A 23790-nucleotide genomic window follows, 5' to 3' on the forward strand; every position below is an offset into this window, starting at 1 on the left:
TCCTGCATACCTAATATACCACCTTCTCCTTTGTTATTCCTTTTGGCTATGATGACCATTAAGAAGAAGTAAGAGTGCATTCTTCATTGTTTTCAGCAATCTGAACAGTGAGAGCATGTAGGACAGCAGATATAGGCAACATGAGGTCTATGGGCTGCAAGCAAGCTTTCATCTTTTTTGTAGCTTCTAGACCCTGCTAGGGGTAAAATTGTCCCATTGGGGAAAAGAAAACTTGACATAGGAGGATAACTGCTCCTGGAAGCCTCCAGTAACAATTGATTTCCTTTTATAGCAAGATGTTGCTTGGGTGGGTGAGGTCTTTTCAAGAAGAGGAGGAGGAGGAGGAGGAGGAGGAAACCACTACCACTGCCTGAGTCCTTTTGACACAATACTATTATACTGTTAGGTTCCACTTTAACAGCCATGGCAACAACCCATGGAATCCCGGGAACTGCAGTTTATGGAGAGGTATTTAGAAGTCTCAGCCAGAGAGCACCTCTAATGCCTCCACAAACTACCTCATACTATAAGCTCCAGGATTCCATAGGAATCACAATACTATAATTGTTTAGTGTGAACAGGCCCCTGAAAGTGAAGATGAAGTCATGTCCAGTTTAATTTTTAAAAATGTTTTTAGAATATTTTCCGCAGGGCTGCAGCTATTTTATAGTACAGTCAGCCCTTCTTATACACGGATTTTTTATACACGGATTCAAGCATACACAGTTTGAAAATGTTCCAAAGAAGTATTAATTTACCTTGATTTTCCATTTTTTAGAAGGAACACCATTTTGCTATGTCATTACAGTCTGTCCTCGCCTTACGCGGGGGATCCATTCCGGATCCCTCCGTGTAAGGTGAATTCCGCCTATGCTCGAGCCCCATTGGAAACAATGGGGCTCGTGTGCGGCGGTGTGGCGGAGCAGGCGCGCACGGGGTGCAACAGGTGCGCACGCCCATTCAATTGAATGGGACGCGCCGCCCCTCCCGCCCCGCGTGCGCCCCATGGCTTGAGCGCGTATGCTCAAGGCCGTGTATGGCATGCCCGCGTATGGCACGGGAGCACTGTATATTTAATGGGACTTGAGCATACACGGATTTTGTTATACACGGGGGATCTTGGAACCAAACCCCAGCGTATAACAAGGGTCCACTTGATGGCTCCCTCACAGTCGTGGAGCAATCTTCATTTTGAGACCCGTCAGTGTCTAAGCCCAAGTACTGAAGAACTGTAAATCTTTCCTCTTCAAAAGGGATGAATCAATTATTATTACTATTATTTGGCTATTTTTATCATCTTTCATTATTTTTCATGCTTGTTGCTGATCTTAGGCCCCTGTGAAGGAGCAGGAGAAAAATTATACTGAAATAAATAAACACAGGAAAAATGGAGCAAGCTTCATTGACAAAAGAAACAATGGCCTTTTATCTGCTTACGAAAGAAAGAAAGAAAGAAAGAAAGAAAGAAAGAAAGAAAGAAGCGGGGGAGGAGGGAGAGTGTGGAGCCTTCAGTCTTTCAAGCTGTCTGACAGATCACCCTGGGATTTTCTTCCAGGAATACATTGCTAAGAACTTCTGCGTCATGCAGTCCCAGATCGGCTATGATATCTTGGCAGAAGACACCATCACAGCTTTGTTGCACAACAACAGGAAGCTACTAGAGAAACATATCACAGCTAAAGAAATAGAGACATTTGTAAATTTACTCAGGAGGAATCGAGAGCCAAGGTTTGAGGCAGTCCATGTATTTCTTTGTTGATTCATCTCATATGTTGATAATCTCAATTTTTTTTTAAAAAGTGAACTCATAATATGAATTTATGGTAATATTAGGAGCAACTTCTGCACTCCGTTAAACTAACAATGTGGTCTAAAGCCAAGGTCATGCTAGCACCCAACTACTAACACAACATAACTTTCTTCCCTTCCCCTCTGGTTCCAATAACCGGTTCCAGTGTTTCCCATTACTTTGGAACAGATTTTGAGACTCCACAGGAGACTACACAGAAAGGGGGGGATCACTCTCCCCCACCAGTTTTGCTTATGAACACAGTTCTGTCAGAAGCACCCTATTGGATCCTGACCACAATATAGTATACATGTATATTCATATGGCAATTGTTTCCGGGATGAGATGCTCTTGATAATCACAGTGTTACAGCTTCTCTGTAAACTCCTACAGTGCTCCACATTGCTATTTCTTGTTTATTCTCCCATCCTTTAAGGTTCTTGGACTATCTATCAGACTTATGTGTTTCTAATACAACTGCAATACCAGTCACTCAGGAACTTATTTGTAAATATATGCTGAGCCCAGGAAATGCTGACATTCTTATTCAGACCAAGTAAGTAAATTGGGTTCTCTTTTTCATTCATTGACATTGCTTCCTTCAAATGATTATTAGGAGATATCATGTGAACTGCTTGTTTTAAGGTTGGTTTCCATGCAAATGGAAAACCCGTTGGATTGTTCTGTCCTCTCCGATGACATGGATGAAGAAGAAGTTTGGCTCTACTGGATTGATAGCAACAAGGAACCTCATGGTAAAGCAATCAGGCATCTTGCACAAGAAGCTAAGGAAGGCACCAAAACTGATTTAGAGGTCCTGACGTACTACAGGTAAAATTATTTTTTCTTTAGTGAAATGAGATAGCCCAAAGGACATGATTTTGTCTTAGATCTTCCTTCCATCTCTTCTGGATTCATCAGCAAACCCCACCTGACAAGTGGCAATAAAGAGTGCACAGATTACAGAGGCCTAATGTAGACATTCAGTCATAGGATCAGCAGGGGAAAAAAATCCCCTTTGAGAATAAAATGTGGTTTTCTTCATTGTTAAATTACATGGTGGAGGAAACCTGACAGTACAATGGCTGAACCAAAATACAGTGGGCTCTTCTCATCTTCAGAGGTTTGATTCCACCCACACTCACCCCCCATAGATGGAAAAAAACACAGGAGCTCAGTATCATATTAGTCAATGGGTGGCAATGTGTGTACACCCACATCAGCAAACCTATGGGCTAATATGGGGAAGGGTGATCTGTGTGTGCACCAGTCCATGGATGGGTAGCCTGTTGCTACAACAGGATCACTGCATATTCAGTGAAGATGGGACTGTGAAATGTGGTGATGCTGTTTTGCTTAACATGGTCAAAGTCTATTGCCTGTGTGCCCTGGGACTAATCTGGGAGCATTAGAAGCTACAGCAGTTATAAACATCAGCAGTTTCAATATGGATCAAATCAGTTCATGGATAAAAGACCCATGTAAGAAAACATAAGATATAAATATAATTATGAAATTTTAAAAGTCTATTTTTTTTAAAAAAAAGGCAGTTCCATATGGGAGTAGTGGAAATTTCATGACTATGGATCTGAAAATAACTGAATAGTAAAATACATATTGCTGAAGGAAGGACAAATGAGGCATAAATATCAACAAATTATGCCAAAGCTTGTTGGTTCAGGAAATGGAACCCTCAGTATATTCCTGAAGAAGGAGTAACTCCTGAACAATCTTGAATTGGTCAGTGTATGAACTGTAGATATTTGTTATGGGTTCTTTATTTAAGCTAGACTTCATTGCATAACATCACTGTGTGCAGATCTCCATGAGAATAAGCCCTACTGAATACAGTGAGACTAATTTTTGAGTAAACTTGCCTAGGATTGCATTTTAATCAGCTAAATCATTTTAATCAGCCGTGTATTTGCAGCCTGTATCATTTTCATTAGAAATAGGATATAAAAGCAGGATGCAGGACTGCATTGCAACATAGTTTTTAAAGATAGCTTGAAGATTTAGTGAAAAGAGTGCTGTACACATTGTATATTGTGGGCCCTTGTTTTATAAATAAGTGAAAAATTTAACAGTCGTACACATAGTAAAAACCTAGTGATGTGGCTGATGCGTTTTGGTAATATTTATTTCTTCAAATATGTAATTATTTATTTAATTTAGGTAAACCAGGTAATTGGATGAAAGTTGCAGAATGGAAATGACAGTTGTTTCTTTTTCTTATCTTTAGGTATCAATTAAACCTTTTTGCCCGGATGTGCTTGGATCGCCAATACTTAGCTATTAACCAGATTTCTACACAGCTCTCCGTGGATCTGATCCTACGCTGCATGTCAGATGAGAGCCTGCCTTATGACTTGAGAGCCTCTTTCTGCCGCCTCATGTTACACATGCATGTGGACAGAGATCCTCAAGAGACAGTGGTACCTGTGAAGTATGCCAGGCTGTGGACTGAAATCCCTACCAAGATTACAATTCATGAGTGAGTTCTCTTTTGAAAACCCTGGACTGGTTCATGAAGTGTAGAGTGGATCAGGGGTGTAGTTACTAGGAGGAGGGAATGAGGGTATTGCCCCCACAAATAAGAGTTCTACACTCCAAAATGAAATTGTCTTATATATATATTTTAAATGATTATAGGCCACTGAGGAAGACTGAGGTCCAAACGCGTCTGGCCTTTAGTGTTTTATATCATTTTATGATTTTATTTTTTACATTTGCATAACTCTTAGTGGGGTATTTATACCCTTTTAGAAATTTCACTGACTTCTCTACTCCAGGGTTTATTTAATCCCCTATTTCTTCATAGTAGTGTCTTTTGGCAATTGGAAGTGGGATATAATTTAGTTAATTTATTTAGTTAATTTCTACACATATAGATTTTCTTTGGCAGAACCCTTTAGTTTTGTTTTTTGTTCTTACATCTTGGGTTTTTTGGCGTTAGGGACTTTTGTTGGTTTGCTTAGCAGCAGCAAGTCAGCAAACATATCCAGGCCTGCTGGCGGATGAGAGAGAGGGAACTGGATACATCGGAGGCCACTGTTAGCAGTGGTAGAGGAAACAAAGTGATCTTGGTGGGGGATCCTTGTTAAGAGAAGAGGTTGCTGCGTGCGGGTGCTGGGGTCCTCATTGTTGAGATTGTTGCTTTTCCATTGTAATAGGAGTGATTGGTGATGGGAGGAGCAGGAGTGGCTTTCTCTCCATCCATTCCCCAGCAAACCACATTAAGACTGCTGTTTCTCTGCTAACAGCAGTGTATTAACTACCTTGACAGAGATCTTAGTCCAGTCACTGCATGGGTGGGCAAGGCTTTCACAGATCTCAGTGCAGTATCCAGATGCTCTCATTATTCAAAGAGCATAGAAATGAAAACAGCTCTCCCATCTACCTAGATTCTTGTCTTGCTAATTTATATGTCTTGAGGGCTAGACTTTAATTTTTGTGGCAGGCACAATATTTCTGAAGTAATCAAGCAACAGGACATACACTCTAACTTTGATCCATCTATTTGATTTTAAATTATCCTAGCTTTTATATAAACTCTAGGTAGTTTATATAGACAGCAAAACCCGCAATCAGTTAAAACCTGGAGACAGCAAAAATGTTTGCTGGCATCTAGACTGGTACTCATGCTGCATCTTCTCTAACTCTTTTTGGAATGCTTATCTGACAAGTCCATGGGAGATGTCACCAACCTGCTATCTGTCAAATACTCACACTTCTTATTCACCAAGAATAATGGATCAAGAGTTTTCAACCCCCTGCTTTCCCATTCATTCAGCTTTTGCTCTCTGTCTTGCTTTATAGGTACGACTCTTTCACAGACTCCTCACGGAATGACATGAAGAGGAAATTTGCTTTGACAATGGAATGTGTGGAAGAGTACTTGAAAGAAGTTGTGAATCAGCCCTTTCCTTTTGGAGACAAACAGAAGAACAAACTAACCTTTGAGGTATTTCCTATTATCGTGACCAGTTCTACTGGCTAAGTGTTTCAAATTGAGAAATAGCTATGGAGGTGAAGGAGAATAGCAGCCAATTTAACCTTCTCTCTCTCTCTTTCTCTCTCTCTTTTCCTTTCCATTCTGTATGAAATTTCTCACTTGTGATACTATGTCCATGATAATTTGGAGATAGGGTCTAAATACCCGAAAGGCACCAGATCCTGTCTGATCTTGGAAGCTAAGCAGGGTCAGCCCTGTTTAGTGTTTCGATGGGAGACCACCAATAAATACCAGGTGCTGTAGGCTATATTTCAGAGGAAGGAACTGATAAACCATCCCTGAATATTTCCTACCTGAGAAAACTCCTTGCCATAAGTCAACAGGCAACTTGAAAACACAAACACAACAACAGGTCTTTACCTGCTCTTTAGAAAATATGTCAGTGGATCAGCTGACCATGTTGTTCATGTTACTTTGGGCCCCAAGTGCTGTAGCTCAATCCTGTGGAATCCTGGGATTTGTAGTTTTGCAAAATCTTTAGCCTTCTCTGCCAAAGAGCGTTGGTGCCTCACAAAACTTCAAACCCCAGGATTCTTAGGATGGAGTCATAGTAAAAGTGGTATCAAACTGCTTTAATTCTGCAATGCAGATGCACCCTCAGTTTGGGTCAGTAGGAATTATGAGGACAAACAAGTCGTTCCAGGGAATCCTTCCTGTCATCTCTATTTTCTTTAGTATCTTGTGATATATAGAATGCGGAAAGGCAGAAACCTACATTGGGAAAGTTGAAGTATGGCCTGAGGCCCTATGGATAAGCACATTAATGAAGCCATCACCATATGATAGTTCATATCCATTAAGTGAATTGATTTGCATCTACAGTAGGGTATAGTAGTTTGAGTGTTAGACTAGAATTTGGGAGACCACAGTTTGAATCCTTGCTGAGCTACTGGGTGACCTTGGTTGGACAGGTCACACTCTCTCAGTCATAGAAAGGAGTCAGTGGTGAACCTCCTGTGAATAAATTTTGCCAAGAAAACCTTTGATAAGGTTACCATAAATTGGAAAGAACATAACAATAGTCAAAGAGGGCATCTAGGAAGAACATATAGGATTAATTTTTAAGTATGTGGTCCATTACAAATTTAATATTTGGATTTCTTTTTTGCATTTGAAAATTTGGTTTCCTCTCCCTCCTCCCTTTTTAGGTGGTGCACCTGGCTCGCAATCTCATCTACTTTGGCTTTTACAGTTTTAGTGAACTACTCAGGTTAACCAGAACGCTATTGGCTATTCTCGATATTGTGCAAGTGCCAATGTCAACCTACCTTGAAAGATTAAGCAAATTTCAGGATGGAGGTAAGAATGAAAATAACAGAAAATGCTTATTGCTTAAAGCAGTATTCACTGCCTCTTTGCAATGACCAGTTGCTGCAATCCCAGATTCAAAGAAATATCCCTTGGTTAAATAGCAGCATTTGAAACCTTTTCTTTCTTTCATTTAGGAAATCAAACACTCAAAGTAGTTTACAGTCAAACCAGACACAATAAAATGAATCCTTAAAAATGATACAGTAATGATTAAACAATAACATAATCCATTAAAATAATTCATTTAATCCAAAGTGTAATTATAAACATACAGTTTCCACTGATTTCAGCAGAACTGTACAGGAATAGATGTTATGTGGACTGTTGTGACTCCTGCTTGGTTTCATTTATTTACAAGTGTTGCATAAGTGAATATGTAAAAGGTGATCTCTGATGCTAAGCTTTTCATATTGTATTGTTGACCATAAAACTAATGCCGAGTCAAAGCTATCTCATTTTGTGCTACCTTTTTCATAAATATCAAAAATGTCTCTCCTTTTCAGTGATTTTCATCACATTTTCCTTCTTTGCCCTTCCACTTGTTGGCCTCACTTGCCCACAGCCAGTTGCATTAGTTTGTGGGCAAATAAGGCTGAAGATTCTGAAGGCAAAGAAAGAGAATGGAAGCAGTGTAGTGAAATGGAGCAAAGAGAAATCAAAGAACACTGAAACAATGTGAATATTTGGTGCTGTATTTTCTAGGGTTCTGATGGGATCCACAGAATGTGTTTCGGCCAAAGCGAATATTGAAATTTGAGTATGTCCGGAAATGTATGTAGAAGCTTTGTTAATATAAAAGTCAAACAAAAATAAACAGAAGGAAAGATTACTGGGTGTATGTACTGAATGTACATTTGGAGTGTTCACACTGAGCATTACTTTGAGACACCCCATTCAGACAGGAGTCCATGCTTTTCCTGCATAGTGATTTCTTGGTACTAGCTAATAACACATGGCGCTTACAGACAAACGATTATTAGCCTACACACTGAAGTTTCCTGGGTAGCTTAAGGAAGAATGTGTGTGTGTGTGTTTTACAAAATTCAGTACAGACCAGGAACAATAAAATATTTTAATATATCTTCCTATCATTTTTTGAGCGTATTAAATCAGCTTTTGTGAAATCCAAGGCTGCATCTGCGCTGCAGAAATAATCCAGGGTGACACCACTTTACCTGCTATGGCTCAGTGCTGTGGAATTCTGGGAACTGTAGTTTGTTGTGGTACCAAAGCTCTCTGAGAGAGAAGGCTAAATGTCTCACAAAATTACAAATCACAGAACTACATAGCACTGAGCCATGGCAGTTAAAGAGAGGTCAGACTGGATTATTTCTGCAGTGTGGATACATCTTAAACTACATATTTAGAGTTACTTTTGTATTCTATAAGATCAAAAATTGTAGCACTAGTTGGACATATTTCTCCCAGTTCTTGGTACTTTGAACTCGTTGGCCAACTCTTCTGTGTTGATTAAGAAGGATGTAATCAAACAAAGCAGATCCTCACAGGGTGTAAAGACACAAGAGAACAATCCATAATTACCAATCAGTTCAGACACTGTACAGCCAGTTCTGCAGCAAAATAATTTATTATAGTCTTTAATCTGGTTTTAAGAAAAGCCACAAGTTACTCCACACCTTCCAGAAAACTCTGGTGTGGCCTTGGTGTTTTTGAAATGTGCACAGCTGGATCGAGTTGGATTTGGGGTGAACCAGATGTCCAACATGTCACAAACACACATACCAGGAGAGATTGGTGAGGGAACGGCAGTGGCGCAAGGAGGAGAGAGCACTGGTGTCATTGGGCTGTTATCCAGCTGGCCATCTAGACAGCAAGGTGATTTTGTTTCACTTTGTGCTGGTACATGTGGCACCAACATAGAAAATCTGGGACATCTTTGGGATACAATATTCTAGACTGATTATTTTGGCTGGTGTATATGCTCTAGCAATCAGTCCTTCCATATTCAGAAAGATTAAGTCAGCATAGCATGCCAAGAACTTTGTGAAGATCTAGTTGCATTGAGAGTTTGTCTCCTAGAAGCAGTAGTTAAAGTACCCCTTTAGTATTAATCCTTGCTACTCTGAAGCTTTTATAACTTATTTCAGGAAAGCATAATTTATATATTGTATTTGCCATGTCAACATGTAGTAAATTCTAATTACAAAAAATGATCTCAATAGGACTCACACATCCAGTCACTTCAATTTCTGTGCTGGTATACCAAATTTAAAATATTATGCTTTATTTTCTGTTACATATTTTCTGTTAGTGGTACAGGTTGAGTGTCCCATATCTGGAATTCTAAAAGCTGAAATGCTCCAAAATCTTTATCTTTAGTATAACACTGGTGAAACATGGGTCCTACTGGGGTCTTTTCATGCTGCACAATTATAGTGCTCTAACTGCCATGGTAATGTGCTGTTGAATCCTGAATCCTGTTTATGGAGGGATACTTAGAATGTTCAGCCAAGGAGTTCTAGTGCCTCACCAAACTACAAATCCTGGATTCCACGGGATGTTGCCATGAAAATTAAAATGAAATTGTAGTACTATCTTTGTTTGCAAAAAGGCTCCAGGTGTTTTGAGTGACTACTCCCGACATCTCTTATCGTTGTCTGTGCTGACAACTTTCTGAGTGATAAAGTCCAAAGCAACTGGAAGGCCAGAAGTTTCCCATTCTGCTTTAATACTTACCACCAGGCTTTTGTCTCGGTTCCCACAGTACTCTTATCTGCTTTTTTCACGCTTCTGCGAAACAGAAATATTAAATAGGACTAAGAAATAAAAGAAAATGAATAGATATTTATATACAAAGTTGTCATGGCAGCATTAAGCCCATGATGAGTGCTCAATGAGCCTTTGCTGGAGTATTAATAAAACATATCACACCATGAGGCTTTCTCAAATCCTCGTTTGTAACTAAAGGGCAGGTTCCAGCTATGTGTGAAAATGGAAATGGTATTCATGGCTTATGGCCTCCTGTGTGACATACAGAGCTATATAGAACTGCTAACTTAATTGGAAGAATTGGGCACTGGGTTACTTAAGAAGCTGAAGCATTGCCAAAGGCAATTAGAGATAGTACTGGAGAATCTAGGATCCAGCCCCTTCTTTTCCCCAACAGTTGCAGTCTCACCTTGAGTTGTGGTTTCCATAAACTAAATTAAATGAAATTATATGCCATCTTGAGTGTCCTGTTATAGAAGGGCAACTCAAAAATGATGAAATAAAATAAGCTTTAAAAAATAAAATTAAAAAATATATTCATTTTGTTACTTGCTTGGGAATATCTGTTCATTCATTCATTAACATCTTACTTTCCCGCTGAAATTGGGATTCAATGCAGCATACCAAAATAAAAAGAAATACAGTCAGCCCTCCACATTTGTGGCTTTGACTTTTGAGGATTTGATTAATTGCAGATTTCATTAATATGTCCTCTCTAAGAATCTGTAGGTCTCTAGTGCAATTCTGCTGGAAATTGGTCATAGAGTTGTACTGGAGGACTTAGAGATTATTAGAGAAAACACTTGTCTAGGCATTTGTAGGTCCTCCAGTATGGCTCTGTGATCAACGCCTGTCAGATGTTGGCCACAGAGTTCTATTGGAGGACCTAGAGATTCCTAGAGAGATGTTCTTGCAGGTTAAAAATATATTGTTTTTATTTGCCTTTTTTCCCTTTTTCATAGGGGTCCTGTGCCCCTAACCCCAGTGAAGGCGGAGTGCCCATGGTACAGATAAAAATGCATACAAGTATATAAGTAAAAGTATTCAGAAATTATTGTTAAAATGTTATTAAACTATAGAAGTGAAATCAGTTAAAACATATCCAATAAAAAGTCAAAAGATAAAAATCCATAGAAGAGAATACTGTGAAAACCCCTTTCAGTCAGCTTCCCAAAGCTTGAAATAGAATTGTTTTCTCCACCTGACAAAAGGGCAAGAGGGAGGAGTCCTTCTCCCACATTCACAAAAGACATGCCTGCAAAGGTGGTAAGACCAAAAGAAAAGCCTCCCACAAAGATCTCAGTGTTTTAGGCAGCCTCATATAGGAAGATGTGGTCCTTCAGATAGCCGGGACACAAGCTGTATGAAGTAGTATTACTTGGGCCCAGACTATTTGAAAAACTGTACATTCTTATATGAGCTTGCCTATGCTCCAAGATCTGCAAGGGAAGGCTTTTTCTTGGCTCTAGCAACATCCCAGATATGTTTGATGGGGAAATGGGAGATGGCCAAGTTATGAAACTCCCTTTCTCCAGGAGGCTTGGTTTGCTCCTCCTGGCACTGTCTTTTCGCTGGCAGGTGAGGGCATTTTATTTTAGGAGGTATTTGGTTTTTTCAAATGTTATGACAGACAGAACCTTTGATAATGCGTGCAGTGTTTTTAATTTTATTATGTTTTAAGTATCTTTTTGATTCTTTTAAAATTTGTTTTTAACGTGTGTGGTTTTTTTAATAGAATTTTTGGACCGGTACAGACCACCGCTTTGTGGCAGCCTGAGGCCGAAATTAGGGCTTGGGCGAGTGGAGCTTCCACATGCTCCACACTCTCCCGGCACTGTTTTGGGTGCACACGCATTCAGATGGCGTGCACGCCGATGATGTGCCTTGTGTGCCATATCCGAATGGTGTGGCACACAAGAGACATCACCATGCTGCTCCAGGGTGCTAATGGCACCTTGGCAGCAGCGCGGAAAGAAGCTGCGTTTCGCAGCTCCTTTTTGGAGCGGATCGTTGCCGCGCCCATGCAGTTGCTGTGGCAATGATCCGAAAGAGAAAGGGGCGGCCTCTGGCCATCCCCTTCTTCTCATCTGTACAGCCCCATAGTTTCTATTTTACCTTTTGTGTATTTTTTAAAAATCATATTGTGCTTTTAAAACATTGTATGCTTGATGTACACTGCTTTGGATCCTGTGCTGGGAGAATGTTGGGCTATAAATTAGATTAAAATAAACAAATGAATGAATAAATAAATAATCACCAATTTTGAGTGTAGCCAGAAATGGAGCAGTAGCAAGTGGAACTGATGTAACAAGGGATTGATATCCTTCCAGTAACCCCCCGCCCATCAACTACAACTCTTCAGGTCCACTGAAGTTTCTGAGCACTTTCAAAGGTAGCCCCACTCAGGTTACCTTATAGTAATCCAGGTGAGGCATGTGTCACCATGGCCAGATCTGACACATCTAGAAAAGGACACAGATGGCTTTAATTATGTGAATGCACTTGTAGTCATCAGAGAAAACTAGCTTTCTGTGCTCCGGTTTGGACCCAAGAATACATCAAAACTGTAAACCTTGGATTTTGGAGGAATATAACTCTGTTGGCTTCCTGTTCCCATGGTTTGCTCTTGACTGATACAGAGCACTACTATCTTCTGTTCTTAAGCTTCAAGTTGTTTGCTTTCATCCATTCTGTTAGTGACAATTGACCATAGTTTAGAACTGAAACGGCTTTCTTGAATTTAGATGGAAAGGAGAAATTGGGTGGCATCAGCATACAAATGACACTGGGCCTCAGAACTCTGAACAACCTCTCCCAATGGTTCAACTAAAACAAGGGGCATACTAAAGGTCAGATTCCTAGTGATGCCAAAATAATGATACATTAAATGTATACTTACCTGGCAGGGGAGACACCATGATCACGAAGGTGGTTTTCCCAGGGTGAGGCTCATCCATTGCACTCCGGGTGTGCTGACCCCTGTGATTTCTCCAAATGCGGGAAACTCGACTGCATAATTTGTGGTAGTGGGGGACTGTGTTCGCACTTTCCCCTAAAAAAACAAAAAAACAAAAACAAAATAATGATACATTAAATGTTAGCAGTGTCTTACCAGCTACATCGTGGCAGACCTCATAAACATAATCAATGGAACAATTGAAACAAATGCTACTCCTGTATGAACAAAATTTCCAAAACAGCAAGGCTTTGGGGAACATTTTTGGGAATTTTGCTCTGATTTATGGGCATGGGAGATTGTATAATATGGGCCCAAGTAAACATGTTTTTCAGTATCTGCTTTGCACTATAATGAGGACTTGTTTTTCAGAAGATCTCAGCTGATTCTTCTTTTTAAATGTAAGAATGAGTATCTGAAGAGTTCTGTATGAGCAAGTGATCAATTATGGACCCATTAAAATACTGGTTGACAATAAAAACCTATGGTATGATAAAATATGCATATTGTACTCACTAATAATTTAACAGAAGAGACATCACTATGATGTGGTGGACAAAGTGTGGCCTGTAGGCAGTACACAGGTGCTAAGGCTGCTTTTTTTGTGGCCCTAAGAATCCCCCTCCCCCATATTTATATGTTTAAATTCTTCCATGTCTGCAGTTTTGGCATATTTCTAAGGGTCATTGGGCTGTTTAGGCCCAAGAGAGGCTTTTAAAGAAGTAATCTGGAATTGGCTTTGAATTTACTTCTTGCTTTTAAAAAAGCTTCCCCTAGATCCACAATAGTGAAATTACCTCTCTCCCCTTCCAAGGGGTTATGGGGGGATTTTAGGGGGGGGAGATGTAAAAATAAAAAAGTCAGATTTGATAAGAGGATGCAGCCCTCTAATATCCCCAGGAGGCACTGTGCTCCTCTCATTCCTGGCAGTTGCCCACTCCATTTTAAATACTGAGCTACAGTGGGGCCTTGGTGTCTATAGCAGATCCATTCTGCCCCCCTCCCCACTGTGGATACCAAAAACCACAGGACCTCAGGTCCAGGTGTCCCCAACGGTGACGCATGCACGTGGCCGCGCCACCATTAGGAACAGCCCCATTGTCCTTAATGGTGGCATATGCACATGGCCATGCCGCCATTAGGGACAACAGAACTTCAGGTAAGCCTCCGTTGTTTGGAAGTCCCATTGTCCCAAATGGCTGTGTGGCTGAATGCACATGCTGCCATTGGGGACAATGTGGGCTTGCCATCCATGGATGCTTACATCCGCAGATGGCAAGCTCACAGATAACGAGACGCCACTGTATATACTAATTAGATTATTACATGATTTTGGACATGTTCTCTCTGGATTGAATTTCTTCTTATTAATACTATTATGTAAAATGCCATTGAATAGAAGGGCAGGGGGAATAGGGAATCACAGTTTTAGTCAATCTAATTTTAGTCTTGGTAGAAGTCTGAGTCCAGAAAACTTAATCTGCATGTATAATTTTGAGTTCAGAAAAACTGGGGCTGATGTCAGTCACAAGAAAATACCTTTGAGTTTCTTCTTTCATAGAGTGGGGGCGTTATGAATTGTGCCAAATTAAATGAGTTTGTTGTATGCTTCAGGTTTTTGTGACAGAAACTGCTATTCAATAGGAAGATGAGATCTCTAAAATAAGAGATAATGAAAGAAGGCTCACGATTGTCTTCCAAAATATGTCAACCACTCTCTCGCTTTCTCATTTTAATACCTGCCAGTCTATAGTCAGTTCAAATTACTATCATCATCTACATTTATCTTGCCCTTTCCCTTTTTGCTGCACATCGGTGAAAAGAACTACAGTTAGAGCTAATTAATGTTTATTTAGCTCCAGTGGTAGGTTAAGCAACTGTATAGAACAGCAGACTGATTTATCATGAAAACCTATGCTGAGCTGGAATTTGAGCTTTAAGGGTTTTATCTCTATAATCCTATTCAAATACTGAACACTTCTTTTAAGCCAACCTACCTAGGCTTGGTCAACATGTCTGATGGTGAGTTTGCTGATCCACACATTAATATGTCTTTTATAGGAGATTGCTAATGTTCATTTCTTGCTTTTTTTTCTAAAATAGACAAAGTGTCTTGAAAATATATAGAAGTTCAAAAGAATGACAGAAATCCTATACATTTTTAGTGTACTGAAAACGTCTCCAGCATAGCTATACTGTGCCCCTACATTGCCAACTGATTGCATAACAGGTGCCATGGCCTTCAGCCATGCTGTTGCACAGTGGCCTGTTAGCTAGCCACACACCATGTCAAAAGCATGATAGAAGATTGTGTGTCTCTTTAAATACAACAACCTTTGGGAAAGTGCACCTGCATGTGCAACAATTCTTTAGCAGGTTGCCCAACATTACAGCTAATGTATAATATAAACACATTCACCTCAACAAATATTTGTTGGAACAATCTGTTGGCCTAAGGCTTATATTTAAAATGGGCTAGTCCCAATGCCTGGATGCAAAATAATCTGGCTCTGAAAAGGTGGCAATGTTGAGGGCAGGCAAGCATTCCATTGCTGAGGGCCGCAATTGAAACAGCCCTTTCCATTGTTTCCATCCTCTGAAGATCTGTTGAAAGAAGGGCCCAGATGCTGATCTCAGCTGATCTCTTCATGATAGGAAAATAATTCTGGTATGTATCAGGATCCCAAAATATGTTAAGCATTTTAGGTTTAAATCAGCATTTTAAATTGAGCCTGGAAATAATTTGACAGCCAATGCAGCTTGGCCATAATGATCTGCAAAGTTGGGCTAGGTCTCATGTTATGTTTAGAACTTCTGGTTCTTATGACCACTTCATTTTTGGAACAGTTTTCAAAGGCAGAACCATGTAGAGCATATTGTAGTAATAATCAAAGCTGGAGGTTATTGGAACATAGTCAATTGCAGGTTATCCCTGAAGGTAGTGATATAGCTGGGCCACCAAATGAAACTGGGATAAGGCATTCTATCCTATTGGGATCTACTATATCTCACATGACAGTAAGGGATCCAGAAGAACCCTCACACTAAGAAATCCATGGGGAGTGCAGCCCCAATATTGAATGGATTGAACAAAATTAATTTGATCAGAAGAAGCATGTGTAATAGCACCTCAATCATCTGGACTGGGCCTTAGGTTTTTCTCCTGCACATTTGTGACAACCAGGCATCAAACCATCACATTCACCAAAAGAAGCTGAAAATAAGAAATTGAGATGACTGCTACCAGGATACTGATGGCAATACAGTCCAAAAGTCTGGATGAAACTGTTCAGTGTTTTCACACAGATGTTAAATAACATGATCCCAATGGTACTGCAGACTGGAGGGTCCATGGAGCTAAAAAAAATCCCTGAAGTACCTACTACTTTTTGGACCCAGCCATCCAAGTAGATGTGAACACACTGCATAGTACTAGTTCTTATTCCAAATTCAGAGTCTCTCTGAAGGAATACCAAATGATAATAATACCAAAGACTTGCTGAGAAGTCAAAGAGAACCACAATGGTCCCATGCCCCAGTAGTCAGACTGCCAAAACAATTGTGGATAAGGCAGAGGCTTGTAACAGTAGAGTCTGGGTCAAAATGCATCTGAGCCCTGATGGAAATGGATTCAGAAAAATAGTTTCATCAGTTTGTAGTTCTAAAAATGACTTTTCCCCAGTTTTTTTTTTTAAAAAACAAGCTAATATTTATTCTGCAGTGGTTGTTACTCTGTTATATCTGGTTAGATGTGTCCGTTTGGAGTTGGATTGGGCTATGGTATTTAATCATTTATTTTTGTGTATTAAATTATTCTCATTCCTCTCAGCAGTTCAGTTGCATTTCGGTAACGGTTCTTGCTTCACAAAATACTCCAGGTGTTCAAGGGAAGTAAATCCATAATTGTTATAACTGCAAATTCTGTTTCATTCCAGTAGCATTTTCTGACACCTGCTCCTTGTTAATTTGAAAGATAATTGCCTCACTCTTGTAATTCATTAAAGTCTTGTCTAAGATTCATATGCTTATCACTTTGGACTGATATAAGCTATATTTTGGTAAGGAGTATCATAAGCCATTCCAACTGCAAATACTAAAATTAATTAAGCTGTTTTGTTCCTTTACTGAATTTCTCAGGTGTATGAATGAAATCCAACATAAAAATTGCAGTATTAAACAGACTGGCTTTAATCCTCTTCAGCTCCCAACTGTTAACTGTAATATCTCGTCGTGCCTTTGTTTAATATTCTTACGGGAAGGATTTGTGTTTATCGTCTTTTTTTTCCTGGCAAAGTTCCTATGTGATGGATAGATGTCCAACAGGTGAAGCTTCTGTCTGTTCTACAGTTGTTCAAGCCATAGGAAAAAATTGGCAAACCTCACCAGAAGTTTATCTATTCTACCCATTAGCTTGGGTGGAAGAGTGATCTCTTTTGTAACAAGAGATAGCTCAGAAGCTGTCCTAGCATTAGCCTTTGAATGTTTATTTGTAAGCACCTAGCATAATTAAGAAGGAGTTTCCTTCACTATCTGCAATGACTGGAAGTGGTACAGCCCTTTACATGATTATATATCAGTTATGGAACAGCTGGCTTTGATATGAAAAGGTTGTCAACTTCAGTCCCTGGAAATATGAGTTAAAAGAATCATGTATCACATGATAGCAAAGGCTCTAACCTGAGATCTTTTAGAATTACTGCCAAACTGAATAACAGCACTGGGTTAAACACACCCCTGGTTAATAAACAATAGCATCACACATTCATGCCACAATACAGATGAGGTTGCATATATCAGTTTCCCGCACGTAAACCAAAACCTATTCCCATAGAGAGATGACTAGGCTAGAATCTTTCTTGACATGTTAGTTTTCCATTGAAGACTGTAAAATGTGTTTTCTTTCTGTGAAGATTTGATCTTAAGTTGTCAAAACATAATCTGTTCCTATTAGTACTGTACTACTGAATACTGAAATTCTGCAAATGTTAAATAATATAGAAACAAAAATTGGATAATGCATATAATATTATGATTCCTGCATTTCCTTGAAGGGGGTAGCAGGAAATGGTATGCTTAGCATTCTTTGACTACGGAGCGGTCTCACTTTTCTCCTGCTTGTTGCAGTACTTTGGGCTTTGGATGCTGGGGTACTTATTTTCCTTTGGAAAATGTTAAATTCATGAATACTAGTGAGGAAGAGTGAGGAAGGGAGGATACAAGAAAACAAGAAAAACATCCAAAAATTGACAGACAATTTTGCAGTCTAAAAGTGAGGAATGCACAGCTGATTCAGGAAATGCTGAAATGCTCTCCAGTCAGCTCTCTTTCATTCTCTGTTTTCTTTTCTATAGAATTAGTTGTGCATGTTCAGTACTTATTTTTTTCTCCCCAGATATGAGGACCTTAAGTTTGACGTCAGGAAGCAAATTGGTTTTATGGTGCTTCCAGTCACCATGCCATTATGTTTTTGATTATTGTGAACTGGCTGATAGGCCAGAATATTCAAATCTAATTGAGAATGTATGGTGGGACATCTAGTTTTTCCTGTATATTTAAAGTACATAACAGTATCAATTTTCATGTATTTAGTAACATCATTGTATGACAGCACCATGTGTGGCAGAAGGGCTTGTCACGTAATACCACAGACTACATAATTATTATTATTATTATTAACCTTTATTTATAAAGCGCTGTAAGTTTACACAGCGCTGTACATCAATTTTTTAGTCAGACGGTTCCCTGCCCTCAGGCTTACAATCTAAAAGACACGACACAAAAGGAGAAGGGAGTGGTGGTGGGGAATAGGATCAGGTCCAGCAGATCTTTTCCACCTCCGAGGCCTGGACCAAGGCAGATGGACTGGAGGAAGGGCTTGGCTTCTTGATGGATGGTTAGAAGGAGGCTAATAAGCTAATTAGAAGTTTATCTATTTATATATATATAATATATATATATATATATATATAAAATATGATGACATGAGATGAGATGAGATGATGAGGTTCCTATCATATAGATGTTTAACCTGGAGATATGATGAGGTCCCTTAAACTCAACATATAATCATAATTATAATACAAATTGGGAGAACTAGTCAAGAAAGCATTATTCTTACTGAAAGTATTCCAAGTCCTGGTGAGACCCAGTTTTAGTACTATTTTGTTCATATGATACAATTTTACATATTTATATGTATTTAAATTGGGGGTGGGCAACTGTGGTGGGTCTGGTGGCCATTTTATGTCCTTAGGAACATTCAAGAGCTTTACAGGCAGCCAAAAATGTTTTTAAAAATCTGAAAGTGGCTGGAGGTTACTTTTATTTTTGAAATACAAGTGTGTGTTCTTTAAATCCTCCTCACCTCCTTTTCTTTTGGGTGAGGAAAAAGGACAGGTTCAGAAGTTGGCCACAAAAGAGCTTTAGGGTTTGCACTCTGCATATCCCGCTCTGCCAGTGATGTTGTAACAGAAATTTCAGGAAACTTAAGATTTCTAGGTTTTTGCAGAGCAAAGGATCAGCAAGAGGACCTAATAATTGAAAATCCATAAGTTTATTTCCAGTTGTCGACAAAGGAAAACATTGAACTCAGTGGAATTCAAGTTCCAAAAGCTGAGAACCCTGAAGAAGACAAAATGGCTCTTTTTATATTATTCAAGACAAAGAGGCTTCTTCAATACACCTGATTGGCTAATTACAATTTAAACATATAGAATTCTTACAATCAGAACAGAAATACATGCATACATTAAAACTGCATCATCACTCCTTACCCCCTCCTGTAGGAATTTAGTGGCCTTCCCTCCTAACCTTGCTTTCTGGATGTCTTTATCTCAGTAGTTTATGTTATGTCTTTCTACTGGTGCCAGCTTCCATTCAGGTCAAGATGCACTCACTATTCCTTTGCTCTAGTAACTCCAAGCCTTTATTTCAAAACTATCTCTCTGGCTGACAAAGGTGACTCCATCTTTCTATAGTTTTTATATTTCAACAAGGAATTTCCACCACAATGTGACTCCCAACATGACTATGGCTTATTGAAGTGACAACTTTCCATTTTAATATTTCTTTCTACATAGGGAACAATGTTATGAGGACTATTCATGGTGTAGGAGAGATGATGACTCAAATGGTTCTCAGCAGAGGTTCTATCTTTCCTATTTCTGTTCCTGACGTGCCCCCAAGTGCCCATCCAAGCAAGCAAGCCAGCATTGTAGAAAGTGAAGATGTCACTGTGATGGATACCAAGTTAAAAATCATTGAGATTTTACAGGTGAAAACCTTGCAATAAAATTTAGATCCAAACAAAAGCATGGTTACAACTTATTATGGACCTTTGATTTGGGGGATGGGAGAGATGGAGGGATTATAGATGAGAGAAACAGAGAGGAACATTATCCTGGGTGGGTTCAAATCCGTTTGTGCTATGTTGGATTTTGTCTTTTATTAACCATGTATAGAGATTCATTATAAGAATTACTCCACTGTTTGAATGGAAGAAGAGGGTTTCTAGCAATAAACCACCTCTTCAGCTGTCATTTTGCATTAGAGTTAGAATTCCTTTGTCTGGGTTTATGTGGCCAGTAGAAGACTGGGCTCTAAAATCTTTTCTATTACAATAGAGTAGTAGTATTTTTCAGACAGCCAAACTTTATGCACTATGTATGATTGTTAAAAGGATTAGGTTCTGAAATAATAAATGTGTTTGATTAAATATGCTTTAAATCCACATTAGTAGCTTTGGTTTCATAAATAAATAATCTTGCAATGTTTCTGAACATCTTCAAAGAGGATCAAAAGTCTGATATTGTTTTGCCTTATCAGTTTATTCTTAGTGTTCGACTTGACTACAGAATATCCTATATGCTGTCTATTTACAAGAAAGAATTTGGCGAGAGCAATGAAAATGCTGATAGCTCCATAATGTCTCCACCTGATTCACCAGCTGTCACTCCAGGTACTTTGCTAAAGCAAAATAATTCTAAATAGCAACTAGTTTTTTGAAAAGTAAGAATTGAAATGAACAAGAACTGTAATGAAACAATCTATAGATTTAAAAACATATCCAGTAAAAAAGGCAAGACATAAAAAGAGGAGGAGTTGTTGTTGTTGTTGTTGTTGTTGTGGTCCTTCAAGTCATTTCCAATTTATGGCAACCCTAAGGACCCTAACCCCTATCATGGGGTCTTTTTTTGGCAAGATTTGTTCAGAGCAGGTTTGCCATTGCCTTCCTCTGAGACTCAGAGCATGATAACTTGCCCAAGATCAATCAGTAAGTTTCATGGTGGAGCAGGGAATCTGGTATCCAGAGTTGTAGTCCAACATGCTGGTTTAACAGTACAGCAATTAAAAGCATAGTGGAGACCAGATTCCCTGCTCCACCATGAAACTTACTGGTTGACCTTGGACAAGTTACATGCTCTGAGTCTCAGAGGAAGGCAATGGCAAACCTGCTCTGAACAAGTCTTGCCAAAAAAAGACCTCCCCTCGCCATGCTGTACAGTACAGCAATTAAAAGTTCTTTTCTTATAAACTTTCATTTTATTTAAAAAAAACTTCAAAATAAAACTCTTACATATCAATGAAAGGACAACAAGGAGAAATCAGCCTAACCTCCCCAGGAATAGAATTCCAGTGGCTGTAGAGGTCTGAAGGCAGTGGGTCTGAGAGAAAGATCTCTTTAGAACATGGAAAGATGGTTCAAACACTTTATAATACTTTAAAATAATTAAACAGACAAAGCAAAACCTGACATCTGGCTTAACCATTATCTCACTAGGCCCTAAAACCTTGGGATAAGAGCCAGGTATTAACTTGACATGGAAGTAAAGACAGTGTTGATATCAGTTGGGTCTCCAAAGGTAGGCCATTCCACAACCAGGGTGCTAAAGCCAATAAAGTCCTCCACCACATCTCCACATGTTGCATTTCTCACAGTGTTGGGACATGGAGGAATCCCTGCCCCTCAAGCAGATTTTAATGATTTAGCAGTTATATACAGGGCAGGAGGTGGGATGGTGGAGCCAAATCTGCTGGACTTCTACACTCAATTTTCTCATCATTAGTTCTGATGACTAAGACTGATGAGAACTGCACTTGAGCGAGGTCTGAAAGAATGCACTTTGTTCAGCTTGACACACAGAGAAGTGCTTCCTTGAAGTCCCCTATGTATAATTCACCCACTTGTGCATGTGGGAAGCATCTGAGTGTACCTTCAGACTAATATTTCTGCTCTCTGACCCTATTTCCATTGTATCATAATTGTATAGAAAATACATTAGACACTACATTTATTTGAATATCAGTTTGTTGGTTTCCTTAATGCAAATTCAGATCATGGAATCAGGTAGGCCCTGTGCTTCCATAAATTCATTGTGTCCCAGTTTGGTATTTTAAATGTCTTGTGAAAGATGAGTAGAGGTTGGGGAGAAGATGCCCAAGACCTGCTCTGTATGCTACTATACATACCAATCCCAGGTTCAGTTGAATATTTTCTGAAAAGGTATTCTGTGGATGGAATGTAGATGGTGTTTATAGTTTCAGTAATATACAGTTACTGACTGCTTATTACATGTGCATATTGGTGTCCAGCCTCAATGCGATGTCATGGCCAAAGGGCAAGTGAGTATTTTATTGTCCTTGGGCATTGTGTTAATAGTGTTGTTGACCTCTTTTTCTATGTCACACCTGTTGCTGCTAGCCATTTATGACTAGCACAAAATAAGGGAAGAGTTGTTGTCATTTTTGTAATGCTAACTCTGCTACCATCTCTTTATTTTCTTTTGTAGCAGTTGTTCCTGATATAGATGAAATTGCTGCTCAAGCAGAAACTATGTTTGCTGGCAGGTGAGCGCCCAGAAGCTTCCTCTCTTTCCATTTTATGCTTGACCAACCTTTTCATCCTTCTCCTCTGCAAAGCTAACCAACACTTCCTGTTTGTAGTAGTGTTGGTACTACTTCCCAACATTTAGTTTTCAGAGTGATCTACAAAGTTGTTTTAGCTGATACAGTTTTGAAGCATGGTAACTTCAATATGTAAAAAACCTTCCAGGTGTGCCTATTGCAGAATATTTGTCCTGTAATATTCCAGAAATACAGCACCTCCATGATTGGAACCTGATTTGCAATGCTGAGCTCAAGCACAGTTTTTGACTTACTTCATGCATGCCTCCTTTTGGACTGAGCTGTCTGTTTTCTTACAAATGTAAGATTCCACCATCAAAGAGTCCTGGGCAAGGATCACAGGGATTAGAAGTGTATGGTAAAATACTGTCAGATGGTCTGGTCCCAAGCAGGCTTGAAGAAAGAAGAGAAAAACAATCCCATACTCGCATACTTTCCAGCAGTTTCGATTTGGCAGGAAGAGTCCCAATTAATCCCACTTTTCCAGTTGCTTTTAAAAAGTCCCAGTTTCTCTCTCCTTCTCCCACTTTTCTCTTTGAAGACTGCAGTTCAAAGTTGTTGCAAACTGAGTTCAAAGTGCTAAAGTAATTTGCTATCAGTTTACTAGTGGGGGAAGAGAAGAAGAGAGGGCTGAATCTTGCCCATCCTAGTAAGTTCATGGAAAAGCAAAATGCTTCAGCCTCTCTTAGCATATGTGTTCTTGCTTATTAACAATTTTTGTCATATTGGCCACATTCGGATGCTGCTTTGCCACACATGTCCTGGTTTTCATCTGTAAAATGTTGGAGGGTATTGATTCAGGAACCAAGCCTGAGGCAGCAGTTAGATAAAGTTGGCTGAAGAGTTGTTAGCTCCCTGAGTCGGTAAGGTGCTGTGTCCTGCTTTTCTGCATTCTGATTTCTTGGTTTAATCTTAATGTTTAAGACAGATGTGCCTCCTACATTTCCTTATTATTGCTTTATCTCTTTAGTGAGAGTAAGAAATGTCATACTTCCCAGAACTGTGTTGAAAGGTCTAATAGAAACATCAAATTTCATCATCATCATCATCATCATCATCATCATCATCATCATCATCATCATCATC

The 23790-nt window shown here is 39.3% G+C and overlaps 1 protein-coding gene and 1 non-coding gene across 2 annotated transcripts in view; both read left to right on the plus strand.

Moving 5' to 3' along the window:
* ITPR2 (inositol 1,4,5-trisphosphate receptor type 2) overlaps positions 1 to 23790 on the plus strand; it is a 258378-nt gene that overhangs the window by 87704 nt on the left and 146884 nt on the right. The window contains 9 exon segments of the mRNA XM_042470658.1: positions 1556 to 1728; positions 2226 to 2345; positions 2435 to 2620; positions 4032 to 4283; positions 5609 to 5753; positions 6953 to 7103; positions 19881 to 20074; positions 20626 to 20758; positions 22590 to 22651. Coding sequence (XP_042326592.1) covers positions 1556 to 1728; positions 2226 to 2345; positions 2435 to 2620; positions 4032 to 4283; positions 5609 to 5753; positions 6953 to 7103; positions 19881 to 20074; positions 20626 to 20758; positions 22590 to 22651 — 1416 coding nt within the window.
* On the plus strand, positions 12737 to 12900 carry LOC121932327. The gene has a single exon (XR_006104315.1). It is a non-coding gene; the product is annotated as a U1 spliceosomal RNA (small nuclear RNA).

The sequence above is a fragment of the Sceloporus undulatus genome, chromosome 5 (assembly GCF_019175285.1).
Source record: "Sceloporus undulatus isolate JIND9_A2432 ecotype Alabama chromosome 5, SceUnd_v1.1, whole genome shotgun sequence".
In the NCBI taxonomy this organism is placed as follows: Eukaryota; Metazoa; Chordata; class Lepidosauria; order Squamata; family Phrynosomatidae; genus Sceloporus; species Sceloporus undulatus.